Here is a 14,737-nt window from a genome sequence, read left to right as displayed (position 1 = left end):
GGCTGGCCTGGGAACGCCTTGGGATTCCCCCGGAGGAGCTAGAAGAAGTGGCTGGGAAGAGGGAAGTCTGGGCCTCCCTTCTGAAGCTGCTGCCCCCGCGACCCGACCCCGGATAAGCGGAAGAAAATGGATGGATAGATGCTTCACTATAATCAGTCAAACTGATTTGTTAAGAAATAAATTAAATACTTTGGATAAACAAACTTTATGCTGCTAGACATTACCTGACTGAACAATGTCACCATTTAACTTACACTCATTGGAGAAATCTATTGGAAGTTTGAAAACAATGTGCCAGGAGTCAGGCGTTCTCTCCATGTAAACCAAAACTATCTGGATCGCCCGGCCAGCTGACAGCTGGCGAGGGGAGCTGGTTGTTAATGCAGCGGGAGCAGAAATCTCCGAAAATACTGTCAGAGCAATATTACAGTTAGGTGGCGTAGTGATAAACCAAGCAGATATCTGAGATTTACATAGCTACATTCTCACCTAAAAACATTGCAAAATTTAATGTGTCACTTGGAGGAAAAATAATTTGCTGCTCTTCACCACCATTGCTGCTTTTCCCAAACACCTAATTTGGACCCTCAATGAATCGTAGGATATGGTGGGTCCTGAAGGATAGACTGGACCCATCCAGTACACAGGTGTGGTGCATCAGGATGGCTGATGAATGATGATTAAGCCATTTCATTCCAGTGCTTTGTACCTGCGGCATATCTAAAAACTGCAGGACAGTGGCCCTTGAGGACTGGAGTTTGACACCCTGGTCTAAGATCACAAAGTTTAAAAATATATAAATTTCTGACCTTTGTCGTTGGCCGTTGCCAGATCTGCAGCGTTTGAAACAGAAGTCCCACCATGTGATAACACAGAGTTTTCTCAACTGAGAAAGAACATGACATGCACTTCAGTTCCACCACACTACAGCAGAATCAAGTGTAACCTGTTAATAGGGACATAAAATTTTTTATTCCTATGTTATGTTGTTTTTTACTGCCAAGTCTGAAGCTGCAGCAAAACAAAGTAGAAAAAAACTTAACACTCTAATTATAACATTTGATACATATTCATCTGAGAAGGTAATCAACTTCCTTCATCTTCTGAATTGACCTGTGACATTGTCGTCTCACTCACGCCTCTCCCTCAACTGCAATCGAGACTGTTCCAATACAGTGTTTAGGGAAACATTTCACTAACATTACTGATTTCTATCTTACTCAAAATTTTGTAGTCAACAACAACAGTGTGGTTGCAAAAATAATTTCTATCCTTTACTTGAGTTGCCACCTTTCAGAAAGCAAAATAAGGGACAACCTAAGTCATTCGAATCTCATGGTATGAGGTGCCCACCGCACCACAGACCCTCATACCATACATTTGTCTATGTCTGCATATATATGTATAGTTATGGCCCGGCTCAGATGACCACAACAAGAAACTGGGGGGACACGACTCCAGAAACCATTTTAAGCCCTTCAGAGGCATTCATTAAAATGAAGTCTAGGGGTAGTGGGTGGCAGCCTGGAAATAAACTGCCATATAACAAATGATTCTGTATTTTACATTATGGGTGGCAACCCCATCCTATACTATAAGAATCCAATCAAGATTAGAGGCTAACAACGTTCTATTTCCAAAACAGGTCACATAATGTTAGCTAGCTAACAGCAAAAACACATTCCTTCATAGTCAAACGGGTATCGTTCAGTGAAGAATTTATAGCCTTTGTCCAGTTTAGATTGTGTTTTCAAACATTTGTTTGCAAATCGTGACATAGCTTCAAATTGTATTTGTGGCAGTTTTAAAGGCTGCATAAACTCCATCCTCCAGAAGTAAGGATACACTACACCGAGGCCAGCAGCAGCTCATTTGTATAAGCGTGACTTAGCGCTAAAACAGCACATTCCTTAATGAGCTCAAAACCAACAAAACTGGTGGGTGAAATCTCAATATCTGAGAATAATTTTGTGTAGTAAATGTAATAAACATGTTTTGCATAGTCCACAGACCTATCCTAGCTTGTTCAAGAAACTATAATAGTGGACCGTTAGTGGATTAATGAAACATTTAGTGGAACATGACAATCTTGTTGATGAGTGGAAAAAATGCAACAATGCATGTACTGTTTATGGGCAATAGACAAAAAGTCTACACAGCCCTCCAATAAATTTTGCAATGTAAAACACTTACAAATAATTTTAAAGCTTTTTCCACCTTGACTGTGATACGCATCCTGTGCAATTCAACCAGAAAACAAACTAATAAACCCTAAAATAATGCTCTGGTGAAACATCTTTGGATGAAATTGCAGAATTCAGTCTTGCTTGGTGGGAGTCAGACGGCATCCACCAGCATTACTTGCTAGTGTCTGTCCTCTCTATGCATTAGATCCCCGTCCCCCACCTAATGGTGCTTAAATAATCGTAGATTCATAGATTTTTCTGTGGAAACTAACCCCAAATTATTTGCTAAAATTTGACTTATTTGTCCATTAAGTCAATGTCCAAAATAGTCAAAAGAGAATAATTTCAGCTATTTGCAGTCTGTGGGGGTCTTTGGGAGTTTGAGAAGACCGAATAGGATAAAGAAACAGATGAACTGATGTAGGATTAATTTTGATGTTTAGAAAAGTAAAAAGTTAACAACAGAAGAGGGAGGACAATTAGTTGATGGCAGCATTATCTCAGCCAACGCCCTCCTGCAGGAAGGTATCACAAGGTATCGTTTTTGACTTGGATAATATGTGTTTTACTTCAAAAAACTGGCATTTCAAGCAAGGTGTATAAACTTTTTCTATCAAGTTTTGTATCATTTTCAAAGGTAAAAACACATTCAAGCCTTATGTTTATCCTACTGTTTATTTTACCATAACTTGTGTTTGTGTTCTCAGTCCTGGAAAAGATGAGAACTGCTGTTGGAAGTGCTCAGCTTCTGATCTCCCAGAAATTTCAGCAGTTCAGGGAGTTATGTGAAGAGAACCTGGTGAGTGCAAAAATCATTATCAATAATTTTACTGTAAAACTTGAATCTTCAGGCCTACTGGATTCTTTACAAATGCTCTGAATTCCAACTTTTCTTTGCAGAAAATGTATTCAGTTGTAGCTTTTGTGTACAGTTATTTAGATATTGATTATGCAATTGATGTTGTAACTTTTATCTTTGATTGTTATGTAATAAGCTAATAACAGCTAATAAAATTATTAATAGTCTCATGGAAATATCACTGCTAGTTTTGTGTGTATAATGGGGTTCAGTTCAATTAAGTCTCCTTATTTTAATTTAATCTACTTTTCAAAAAAAGATTCCAGTTGTAAGTTACTCTTATAATTTTGTTCTTTTACATTATATATAGCCTTTTGCAATTATCATTTGGGTTGTCCATGCTTGAAATACAAAAATAACAAGTATAACCAATAATGTGATATACTTCTCAGTTCGACCATGCTTGCACTTCGAGCCAATTAAAAATTAATAAGCATTTCCCTTAGATTAGTTTGGTTAATTTTTTTTTCTGCTTTTTTATTTTGCTTTTTGCACCATTACAGAACCTCAGCATCCATCCTCGTCCTGTGGCCTCAGACCTGGCTGGCTTTTGGGATATGCTTCAGCTGTCTATTGAGAACATCAGCCTCAAGTTTGATGAGCTTCACCAGCTCAGGGCCAACAACTGGAGACCGCTGGACCCTCCCGATAGAAAGGTACTCTCATTCCTAAGGATATGCATTCCTTTGTTGTTTTGCTCTATTATTCTATAGGCATTTTCATGAACATGATATTTTAAATTGAATATCACAAAGTGTTAAGGTTATTCACCTATTCACAAATGTAATCTACACTAGAATAACACATTTCCTTTTATTCAAACATTTATTATGGTGAAAATTGGATGCTTTTCCAGTTGAAATAAATATTTTTATCTTTGTTAGTTTTTTTCTATTGATCCTGAATTTTTAGAAATGCCAGGCTTCATTAAGACCCATAGTTATTGACACATCTTTAAATGCAAACATGTCTAAAGAAAGAGAGAGAAACTGTGATTTAACCTTGATGTTTCAACATAGTACTTGTCTGGCTGTATGTCTCTGTTAAAATGACATTAATATCAGGTTTAGAAATTTCTTCTATTATCTTGACCTAACTTAGTGACAAGTTATGAAAGCATAAGATATAACTTTTGATTGTAGACTTTTAGGTGTGGACCAAATGCTTTAGGTCTCCTTGTGTAATACTGTAGCATAAAGAAGATATCAGGTGCAAAGACAATGCTGAATGTATGTGATGCTAATATTTTGCTTGCCTAATTTACTGGATGCATTGTCATTAGTGCTATTTTTGAGAGATTTGCTTTGCATTCCAGTTTATTTCAACTGGTGGATATTTGCCTTTTAGTTCTTTAAATCAGTTTAAACTACACAGCAAATTCAAAAGTGTTAAATGTTTTGGTGTTAGTAGACTTTGTGCAAAAGCAGATTTAATTTTACACTTATAGAGTCACTTTCTGTTTATGTAACTCTGGGGTGTATATTATTAGTAGTTAAAATCCAGTGTTAAAACAAAGTGTTTCCATATCAAATCTAGAGGTGTTAAAATAGAATCAATAACTCTGAACTCCACCAGCGGCTCTAACACTGAAGGAGTTAATTCACTGACTCCGCCCAGAATCACAGATTCCCACCGAAGCGAAGCGACAGAAGCCAAGTCATTTCAGGACTATTTACTTTCCACATGTCTGAGTTATTTACTGCACTTGGTAAGTCATTTTTTTTTCTGAGATGGTTTATAACTATTATTTGGAGTTGAGCTCAACCTGTATGATAGACGTCACGTTCGCCACACGGCTCGGTGTTAGCATTTTTAGCTTAGCATGCCGAATGTTAGCGGAGTATAAGTGTTGAAAAATATCAAGCCGGTGAACATTTAATCAAATTATTGGCTAACTTGAACAGGTCCGTAATAATCTGCAGTATGTTTTTTTATGATGTTGAACGTTTACATGCATATCGGTCAGATTTATTAACCTTTCTGATCGATTTTTTTGTCTTTGAAAAAATGTAAAAGGCTTTTCCACGTTGAGAGCATTATTTTGTGTTGTATCTCCTTATATACGTTTTGCAGCATGTTTTAATCCTTTTATTGTCTTTTTGTATATATTAGAACCAGTTTGGTTGAGGATGAATCTCCAGTCGTCAGCCTAACCTCYCCCTCCTGATCCCTCCATGGATTCTTCGAAGATTCAAGCTCCAAAAATGATTATGTAAGTGTTAATATCTCTGAAACCCCACATTTCTGTAATTCTGTAATTGAGGCTTGTTGTTATGTTGTAGTAAAATGTATTCCTTCGTTCCATTCCTCATTGTTATGTTTCTGTTTGCTATGATCCAGAGACCAACACTGACTGTCCTACTCAGAGACTGAAGACTGTSTGATGCAGTAGAGGAGCATGTTGGTGTCTCCAGCCAAACGTTACGAACAGAACAACAAYCTGAAGACAATCTGTTAGAGAGTGGACATCTCTCTGGTGGAGTCAGAGAGGAACTGTCTCTTATCAACAGAAACAGAAACTGGATAAGAAATGATGGATCTGAHTATCAGGTTGGTCTGTTATGTACTGTAATATCCAGTCATCTACCTGTTAGAAAATGTACTCTATCATATTACATGAACTGCATGCATTGATACAGGCTTTACTTTCTCCACCTTGTGGAACAATTTCATGCATATGGTATTGAAGAAAAATGTATTAAGCACATTGCATTTTGTATTGCACAGCTGATAAGCTGATATGTCAGACCTTTTAATAAGCAACATGTGAATGAAAGTGACATGTGAAACATGCACATTATTCCACCTTGTAATATGTTTTGTAATTATGGTGCACGTTTTGAAATAAATGCATTTGAGAAAATCATTGGATCTTTATTAAATGTTTATTTTCTAAATAATTTTTAAAAGTTCAAAATAATAAAGTACCTATTTAATATTAATTACAAATAACTATTAAGAAGTTAAAGAAGTACTCTGTGAGAGTTAATATTAAGATCTAACACTGAATTAGTGTTAGTGTTAAATGATTAACTCCAGCAGATTTGATATTTGACACTTTATAAGAGTTAAGGTACTAATTCTCCAAAAAGAGTTAAATTAACACTTTCTGGTGTGGACCCATATAGACTCTTTAAAAGTGTTGAAATCAAATCTGACAGAGTTAATCTGGGCCTCCTGGATTTTTGTAGGGGTGCACCGATAAATTGGCCGGCTGATAAATCGGTACACCCCTTAGAAAATTGAAAAGGATTAGGGTTAGGAAGTGTGTTTGAACATACAGTATGTAGTCCACACTGCTGAGTAGCATTGATTATAGGACCCAGCATCATTGTGCCGACATACCAAAATAAGTTCTCACTGTTGCAATTGCATAACAAAAATAGTGTCATTTTCTTCTCAACATATTGATGTCCGCCTTTTTTTATCACAACACCGCTGACAAACTTTCTGAATCCCTGTGCCTGTGAAACTGTTGTGTGATGGGTCAGAATTTTGTGAGTGTGTTTAGTCTCTGCCATGATTACTGTTGTAATCCACATATATGACAACAACAAACCACAACATACACTGCAGCAACAGGAGCTCTGCTTGATGTGTCTTGGGGTGCAGCCTGAAGTGACCCAATTCCGATTTTTTGGCAATTTTGATTTTTTTTGCCGGGGCCGTTCACACTGCCAGTAAATGCGACCTGTATGCGTTCTGCAGTGGCAAACGACCTGAAAGTTTCCCGCATGTGCAGTAGAGGGTGCAATAGCGTCAGCGTTCTCAGTGTTCTACCAACCACCGTAAAAAGAAGAAGTGCTCAGTGTTTGCGGAAGTAAACATGGACCTTACCAAGCTCCGCCCAGAAACACCCCTCGAAAGTCCCACGTGACTTCATGTCTCACATTAACAGTTTAGCTCCAATGTCTAAACATGGCATTTTTCGTTCTCTGCAGAATATTTCTGAGTCGATTAGTGTAGCATTTCTGCCGGATTTTCACAAAATATCAACCGCGACAATGGACAAGGGAACCAACAAGTTCATGTCATCTTTTTTGGACGACCTTAAGGTGTTATAGCCACGCGATGCCTCCAACATTGTGCGAGTTGCAGCTAAATGCTACCGGTCGATGAGACAAACAGCAGATTCTCACACCCTCAGCATAAATATAGCTGTGGACAAGATCACTGATGGCTATTGTTCTTACAAGGTTGTTCTTGTAAGTCGGGCATTCATGGTTTAGAGGGTTCGAATGTGCCTGGGTCTTATACACGGTACTCGGTGCTAGCGTGGCTAACACGATTACAGTTTAGTAAAAAGCCTTTTCAGGTGTATAAAATCTTTAATGTATGTCAGATACGGTACACATTGCATATTGATCTGTTCAGTTAACGTAAGACTGTAACAGACAGGATGTAGAAGTTGTATCGGTACTGCCATTACGCTGTACTTGGCTAAAAGGTTTTCATAATGGGTGTGTTTATTATTGACTTTATTTTTTTCATTCACTAAACACAAAGAAAGCAAAGAAATAATACGCCAGCAGACACTTTTTTCTTATTGATCCTACGACAGTTGAGCTGCAAATGCAGTCGTGCACAAGCTTTGATCCAAGCAAGGCTTTCCGTTTCAGATTTTGGAAATCTRTGAATTTYAGTTCCACAAACACGATCAGGATACCTGACATCACCTGTACAGATATCCCCACTGATGGTGGAGAACCAATTTTTTTCGAGTCCTGACGCAAAAACTTTCTGTCGGTCTGCTAGTCCACAATGTACATTAGCATGAGTTTGTGAGCCGGTAACCCACGTGACAGCTGCGCTGTGACGTAAAATGGGCATTGGCCAATGAAAGGCGGACCCTGTGGTAAGGTCCATGGAGGCTAACGGTGGAGCTTAGCTTACATATTTTAAGTTGTTGTCCAACCGGAGCAGCATATAACAACTTAATCCTCATATAGTCCGCCATAGTTGTTGTTTTTCTTTTTCAAGATGCAGAATAGTGAGATTTGTTGAGAATCAGTGAAGTTCAGTTCGGATGAATGCGACCTGAATGTTAGGTCGCATTTGAATCGGATATGGGTCACATTCGAAAAAGAATCCGACTTGTGCTGATAACACTGCCATGAGAAGATCAGATAAAGGTCGCATTATGTGGGTGGGGTGTCAGCTTCACACAGCTCCCGCAATGACATGACTGCACGTCAGCTGTTCTACTGTGGGCCAACAGCTGACTTTTCTGGTCAAACTTGCTAATTTACTCTTAACCCTGTTGCGCCGGATTTTCGAGCGTCTGCCTAAATAAATCTTCCTTATTTTAATTGTAAGTAGTTCTTTAAATGTCCTGTGAGATGATATACTTACCCATGTATCCATAACAACCGGACAATATCCAGCAAGTTATTTTTGCAATATACCGTCTATTAAACGAGTGCCCCCCGATTAATTACGCTCTCTGCAGCTGCGAAGTTTCTGTATTAACCCGATACTTGCTGGAAAGTGCAACGTCTGCCCTTTCAGAAACCGTTGGAATTTTTCAGATAGCGCTTCGTGTGGCGGAATTATGATACTGCAAATTTAGAGGTGTTGGCGCCTCATTGTCCAGTCTAGAAGGGTTAAGTCGCTTTTGTTATAGACTTTCTGGTGAAACTGTTTTAGATAGCTTTGAGTTTTTGAACTGACCAAAAAAGAAGCTTCACTCTAGTGAGTTTGCAGAAAAAGAAGGAAATTCTTGTGCTGGAAAAATGGGAATTGCTGGTTTGACTGGGACTCTAACAGAGTCCCACAATGAGGGCTTTTAAAACAACTTAAACTGTTAAATGTTGGCAGCAGTGCTTGCAAATCAGCAAGTGCTGAGTATGTTGCTGAGTTCAACACCTAAGTATTCTGAATTAAGACCATAGTTTAAGATGAACAATTGTTCTTTCTTTAAATTGTTTTTCAAATGAAAAAAAAAAAAAAAAATGGATTATAACATGAGACTCCAATTAGCAATTTTATCATTTTGTTGTATGTGCAAGCTAGTTAATGAACATGTTTAATTCTTGCCAGTTTATTTTGCTCACATCAGTTGTACTTGAATGTGGCTAAGCTAAAATAAATGCTCTCATTCCATTACTTATTTCAATTATCTAAGCTTCTATCTCAGTGTAAAATGAAGTTGGGAATGTTCCTTTTTCAGAAAATTCTCAGGTAAATCAAAGAGAACGTCAGTTATACCTACCCACACAAAGGACAGGAAACAAAGTTAGAAAACTCCTGCATAACCACACAGTGACTGTGCTGAAACAATTTATCATAAAGATACATATTTTCTGTGTGTGCCTGAAGCACCCCTTTGCATAAGGACACACGGCAGCCATCTTACCTTTGAAGCAGTCTTATGACTGCATTTCATTGTTTGCATCTTTCTTTAGATCACAAGGGGGCTCTCTTCAAGCATGACATATAAAACCCTCATTGTTAAATTTATGCCCTCCTAAATTCAGTGTTTTCTCTGATCTGCCAGGTGTCACTTTTGTTAGTACTGTCGTCTGACAGCCACGGTGTCCTGAGTTAAAGTCCAGGTTTGGGGGTTTGGCTGGATGGAGTTAGCATGTTGTCATCATGTATATGAGCTTATAACAGAAGCTAATTCGCATCAGGGGACAGGAGATGAATTAGCGTATGCTATAAACCTTTTACAATGTGTCAAATTGTGACATTTGTGATTGATATGTACAGTTCCTTTTAAAATAAAGATTATTATTATATGTGGGTTCTCTAGATTTTTTCCCACTATCCAAAAACAGTAGAAGGTTAATTAGCCTTAGCAAGAGACTGAATTGTGTTGCTGTGTTCCCCTGTGAGAGACAGATGACCTGTCCAGTATGTTCTGGGCCCCTTGCTCAATGACCCCTGAGTTGTTTTATGAGGTTTAAATTTAGTCTGTTGAGGGGACCTCAATCTGATGTCCAGCCCTTTTTCAGGATGTCGACTTTCCTTCAACCCTACGTAATGAAACTTCTGTCTTCAGCAGCTGTAAATGTCATTTCTGTGTGTAACCTACATTACATCTAGGAACATTTGGATAATTGAGAAAATAATCCAAATTAGATCCAATCAGAATAATTCTTAAACTAGGTTCGTCTACTGGAGGAAGTGGCAAATTGTAAAAACACAGAGACAACCAGATAGTGCAAAACTAGTGAATTGAATATATACAGGTTTCTCAAACAGTTCATAAAGTCCAGAATAGTTCCTTAGTCCAAGAAATTCAGCAGTTTCTTGCTGGTGATGAAAGGAACAAAAAAATAATCCAGTTATTTCTGGAGTGGGTCAGTCCAGAGTGAAGATTTTATGGCTGAATGTCTCCAACCAATTCGGAAGAAGTTTCCCGATGACAGTAAGTTGATGGGGTGTGGTATTTCCGTGATCCGCTGACTGGTTAGCTCGCCAGTCTGGTCGTCATGATACCAGACAATCCAGGATTTATCCTAGATTCTGAAGCAGACTGCTTGAATGGGAATCTGCAACAAACTTGGTCTGTTTAAAAATGTCTAAATAATCAGTTCCACATGTACATGTATTTTCTTACAATGAAATTAGTTTACATAATAATTAAACTTATGCAAATTCAATTTCTCTTTACACAGCAATAGTGTTTGATAAAGGTAAATAGTTTCAGTTTGAATGTTTAATCTAAATGATAAAACTTACTTAGAGCAGTATATGACCAAGGTCAAACAGGCTAGGGAGGCTAGTGCTAGCATGCTAGCTCCCGAACACAACACTCACCAGTTCCCACTTGACAAACTGTGATTGCTACAACTTTTGGCTGAACATAGTGATGGACCATCTGAATCCAGGCTTCGATGCTTGTACCGAGTAAGAAGGGGGCGTGTCCGATGAAGCCCCGCTTCGAGGCTTGTGTCATCTTGCTGAAAACCACGTGACTGGCAGTAAACGAGGCCTCGCATTGCATGGGTCACGTGATTGCTTCATTTGTCGGTTTTCAAAATAAAAGCGCGATGAGCCGTGCTGCATCATGGGTTGTTGTCTTTTTGGTCTCGCATCAGAGGAGGATATTTGTCTTCAATGGCCAAAATAAAATGAATATTGACCAACATATTTGATGTGTATTGATGATGACACTCATCAAAATGTAATGTCTGTTACTGCTTTCTCAATTGTAGATTATGTTTTTTTTATGACTTTATGTTTTTGTGATTTTATGAACTGCATTGTTGCTGAAATGTGCTACAGAAGTAAACTTAATTGTCTGAAATGGAGCCAGTAAGAGGAAAATCTCTGACATCTGGGAATACTTTCAGATGATTGCTCACAATAAAATTCTTCTTAGATAACAATAATTATCCCTCCACCTCCCAATTTCTCACCTTCTGCAAAGTTCCACTATTTGTAGTATGATTAGCAAATATATATCAGTCTTTCACAGCAGAAACAGATTTAATCCTTTTGCAGAACTAAAATTCAACATCTAGCCAAATATAAGGGATCAGAGCCAATTATAAATTCAAGAAAAAGTGAACGCCCCAACATGCACTGCACTCCCAAGACACTAAAACATCAAATGTCTTTATTGTCAAATCAGTCTTGCATAAAAGAAAACATAACACAACCACTGACGTTCAACATATACCAGGATTAGATTGGCTACAAATCATTTTAATAATTAAAACATATGTCAATTAAATATGGTTTCATTGATTCTCCTGTTACTAAATATGAGTTTGATAAAAAAAACTTTGTGACAACATTGCATTTAGTAATTTTTGGAAGTATGATCCAACTGAGTGACCAGGCTGTTACAGTTTCACCAGCAGATGTCACTAGTGAGTCATGAATGAAGCATCGAGTAATGAACCTTTTTGCAAAGCAAAGGGCTGGAAAGCTTCATTGCGTCATGAGGCTTCATTTGTCCATCACTAGCTGAACATTCACATGTCTGCAAGTTAAAAGGCACATGATTGAAGGATGCACAGTGGACATTTGATAACTGCTTTGGAGACGGACCAGAAGCCTACCTGCATATCAGCGTCTGACAGCGTCTCCTACCTAGGGGGCCGTTCATCAGCCATATGAGCAGCAGCTGTCAATCTAGGATGCTGACGTGCAGCTGTCACGTGACTTTAAAACCGCACAAGAGCAGTGTTGTTCTCGCTTGGTTTAGTTGTACTGAATTTAGGAAAGGAGGATTTTTATTTTTAATTAAATCTTTAAATAAAATAAATAAAACTAAATCTAACAAAATGGAAAAATTGTCCTAGTTACATGTGACATTTGCATACTGCAAACTTTACAAACCTGCTACATATAAGTTTTCTTTGTTCCATGGATATAATGCTTTTGAGTAACCAAGTATATAAATCAGTGTGCATCACTTTGTCAGACAGACTAACAAAATTCACATGGTGGATGTTTTGATATTTTATTATAGGAATATCAGATAATTAGACTCATGCATTGTTTTGTGTCCATGCAATGCACAGATATTCTTTACTTAGTATATCTGCTGTATAAGTTTATCTTTTTGTTTTTTCTAAGCACTGTCTTCTCTGACATATCATTTGCTCTCATTGCTGTCTGCTTCTTACTTGTTTTCCTTCTTTTGTATGTTAACAGTGAAGGCGCTTGCAAACAGCCACACATCAATCAGCATAACCACCAACACCACAGGGCCTTGACCAATCTGGGCCTCCATGGATCCATCATGTCTGTCTTTCCATCCACCTCTTCATGCTTCCTTCTGCCACCTGCAGCCATCTTTCATATGTGGCTTTATGTTTTGTGTCTTGCTTCTGCAAATGGCAAGATAAATGAACAGATGAGTATGTCACTGATAGTTTTATACTTTTAAGATATCTTCAGTGTAAAGTACAGCATTTCAAAACACGTCAAAATAAAAAGCAGAAAATGTACTTAAAACATAGCTAACAGTGACATCAGCATTAAAATTCACTTCAGGACAAAAACTAAAAATGTTTTAGAGATTTTGGTTTTAAAAAATGGATGTTACAGTTAAAGAAAATAAACATTTTAATTGTTCCAAACACTGTATTTTATTATTTTTGATCAAGTGTTATTAGTTCATAACATAAAGGAATATGTAAATGTAAGAATAGCGTTTTGTTTTGTCAGAAAGTGGTTCCTTCTAGCTATTGTCTTAGTGAGCTTGAAAATAAATGTTTAAAAAGTTTATTTGAGATCAAAACAGCAAGGAACTGATAGACGAGGTTAAAGGTCAGCAATCACTCAGTTGTAAAAAGGAATCCGGAGAGCTGATGTTTATAATTATTTACAGTCAGACATACACAAAAAATAAAACAGCATTACAACTTGATATATGTAATTATCCAGAAATCCCCACTTCCTTACTTTCTTACCCACTTCTGATTTCCTTTACCAGGAGAGGCGACTTCCACCTCCTGTGCCAAAAAAACCACACAAGGTGGTCCCTCACCACCACCCACCACTTGCCAGAGACCGTTCACTGGAGAGCTCAGAGAAGCAGCGGCAGGAGGCGAGAAAGAGGCTGATGGCTGCCAAGAGAGCGGCGTCTGTACGCCAGAACTCAGCAACAGAGAGCGCTGACAGCATTGAGATTTACATTCCTGAAGCTCAGACAAGGTTATGAAGACATTAACATGGACATATTATAGTTGACAAAAAGTACCCAGGTACACACACCCGACATCAAACAAAACATGTAAGATTGTCCACACCAAGTTACAGTGGGACAAATTAATGTGAATATTTTAGTTATCGATTTTTTTCTGTAATTTTTCCATCCTCAGTTTTGATCTCATCAGTTATGTGTGTGTTGAAGTAGCAACAGAAGTTGTACAGGTCCATTTTTTAACGAGCAATTTCTCTGTTGTGTGAATTGTAATAAAAAGGATCTTTTTTTATAACAATCTTTTAGAAGTTTACAGTAGGTATAAACTTCTATAAGTTCATTTCTATTTCCAAAACTTCTATTTGAAAATTCAGTACAGGCATGGTCTAAATCAAATCACCTGTTATTCTTTACATGCTGGATAACATTGATGGAACACTTCCTCGTCTGATCTCACATTCCAAACTGCTGACATGATTGGCTGCAACCTGCTGTTAGTAAGAAGTGCATAACCTTCCTTAACCCCACTGAAAATAAGTGACAAGCTTCTGCAACTCATGTTGTGAAACACCTAGTTCAATGGTTTAACATTGTAATGTGGCAGTATTTAAATAAAAACTGTTTGACATGTTTGGAAAAATAATATTTAAGCACCCAGTTGTTATCTTAAAAGTTCTATTCATATGGCACTCTAGGATCTAGAGCAGGGGTGGGCAATCCTGGTCCTGGAGGGCCGGTGTCCTGCAACCAGCGGCGCGGTAAAGGGGTGAAAAGTGATGACGATTCTAGGGGTCCTGACCAGCAGGGGGCCCTCCACAATTTAATTATTTATATTTTGTTCATAGACATAAAAATAAAAATAAAAATTGGGGTCCTGTCAAATATAAAATTAATCATATTGTATTTTCAAAACTTGTTTTTAGCAGTAAAAAAGTTCAATGTTGCCCCTCCCAGACCAAAAAACACACATCCGTTTTTGCACTGAACTCCCTGGATCTGCATGAAATGGTTCGTTCCTGCTTGGAGCTTCACGGTGACGTATGCAGCTACAGTCAGTAGAAGCTGCAGCTGAATGCAGCGGCGACT

General features: G+C 37.9%; 1 protein-coding gene and 1 long non-coding RNA gene across 7 annotated transcripts in view; both read left to right on the top strand.

Moving 5' to 3' along the window:
- LOC103479228 (disks large-associated protein 1-like) overlaps positions 1-14,423 on the top strand; it is a 118,020-nt gene extending 103,597 nt beyond the window's left edge. For 5 of the 6 annotated variants that reach the window (XM_017310106.1, XM_017310104.1, XM_017310107.1 and 2 more), the window contains 3 exons: positions 2,894-2,985; positions 3,549-3,701; positions 13,442-14,423. In XM_017310106.1, coding sequence (XP_017165595.1) covers positions 2,894-2,985; positions 3,549-3,701; positions 13,442-13,669 — 473 coding nt within the window. In that variant the 3' untranslated portion in view covers positions 13,670-14,423. Of the gene's footprint in view, positions 1-2,893; positions 2,986-3,548; positions 3,702-12,657; positions 12,864-13,441 lie in introns of all 6 variants that reach the window. The other variant, XR_001777506.1, reaches the window with a different exon arrangement.
- Positions 4,721-5,709, top strand: LOC108167106 (uncharacterized). The gene is made up of 3 exons (XR_001777507.1): positions 4,721-4,753; positions 5,158-5,257; positions 5,386-5,709. It is a non-coding gene; the product is annotated as an uncharacterized LOC108167106 (long non-coding RNA).
- Positions 14,424-14,737: the final 314 nt, after the last annotated feature.

The sequence above is a fragment of the Poecilia reticulata genome, linkage group LG17, assembly GCF_000633615.1.
Source record: "Poecilia reticulata strain Guanapo linkage group LG17, Guppy_female_1.0+MT, whole genome shotgun sequence".
Lineage (NCBI taxonomy): Eukaryota > Metazoa > Chordata > Actinopteri > Cyprinodontiformes > Poeciliidae > Poecilia > Poecilia reticulata.
Note: the sequence above shows the minus strand (reverse complement) of the source record. Positions and strands in the feature narration are given on the sequence as shown.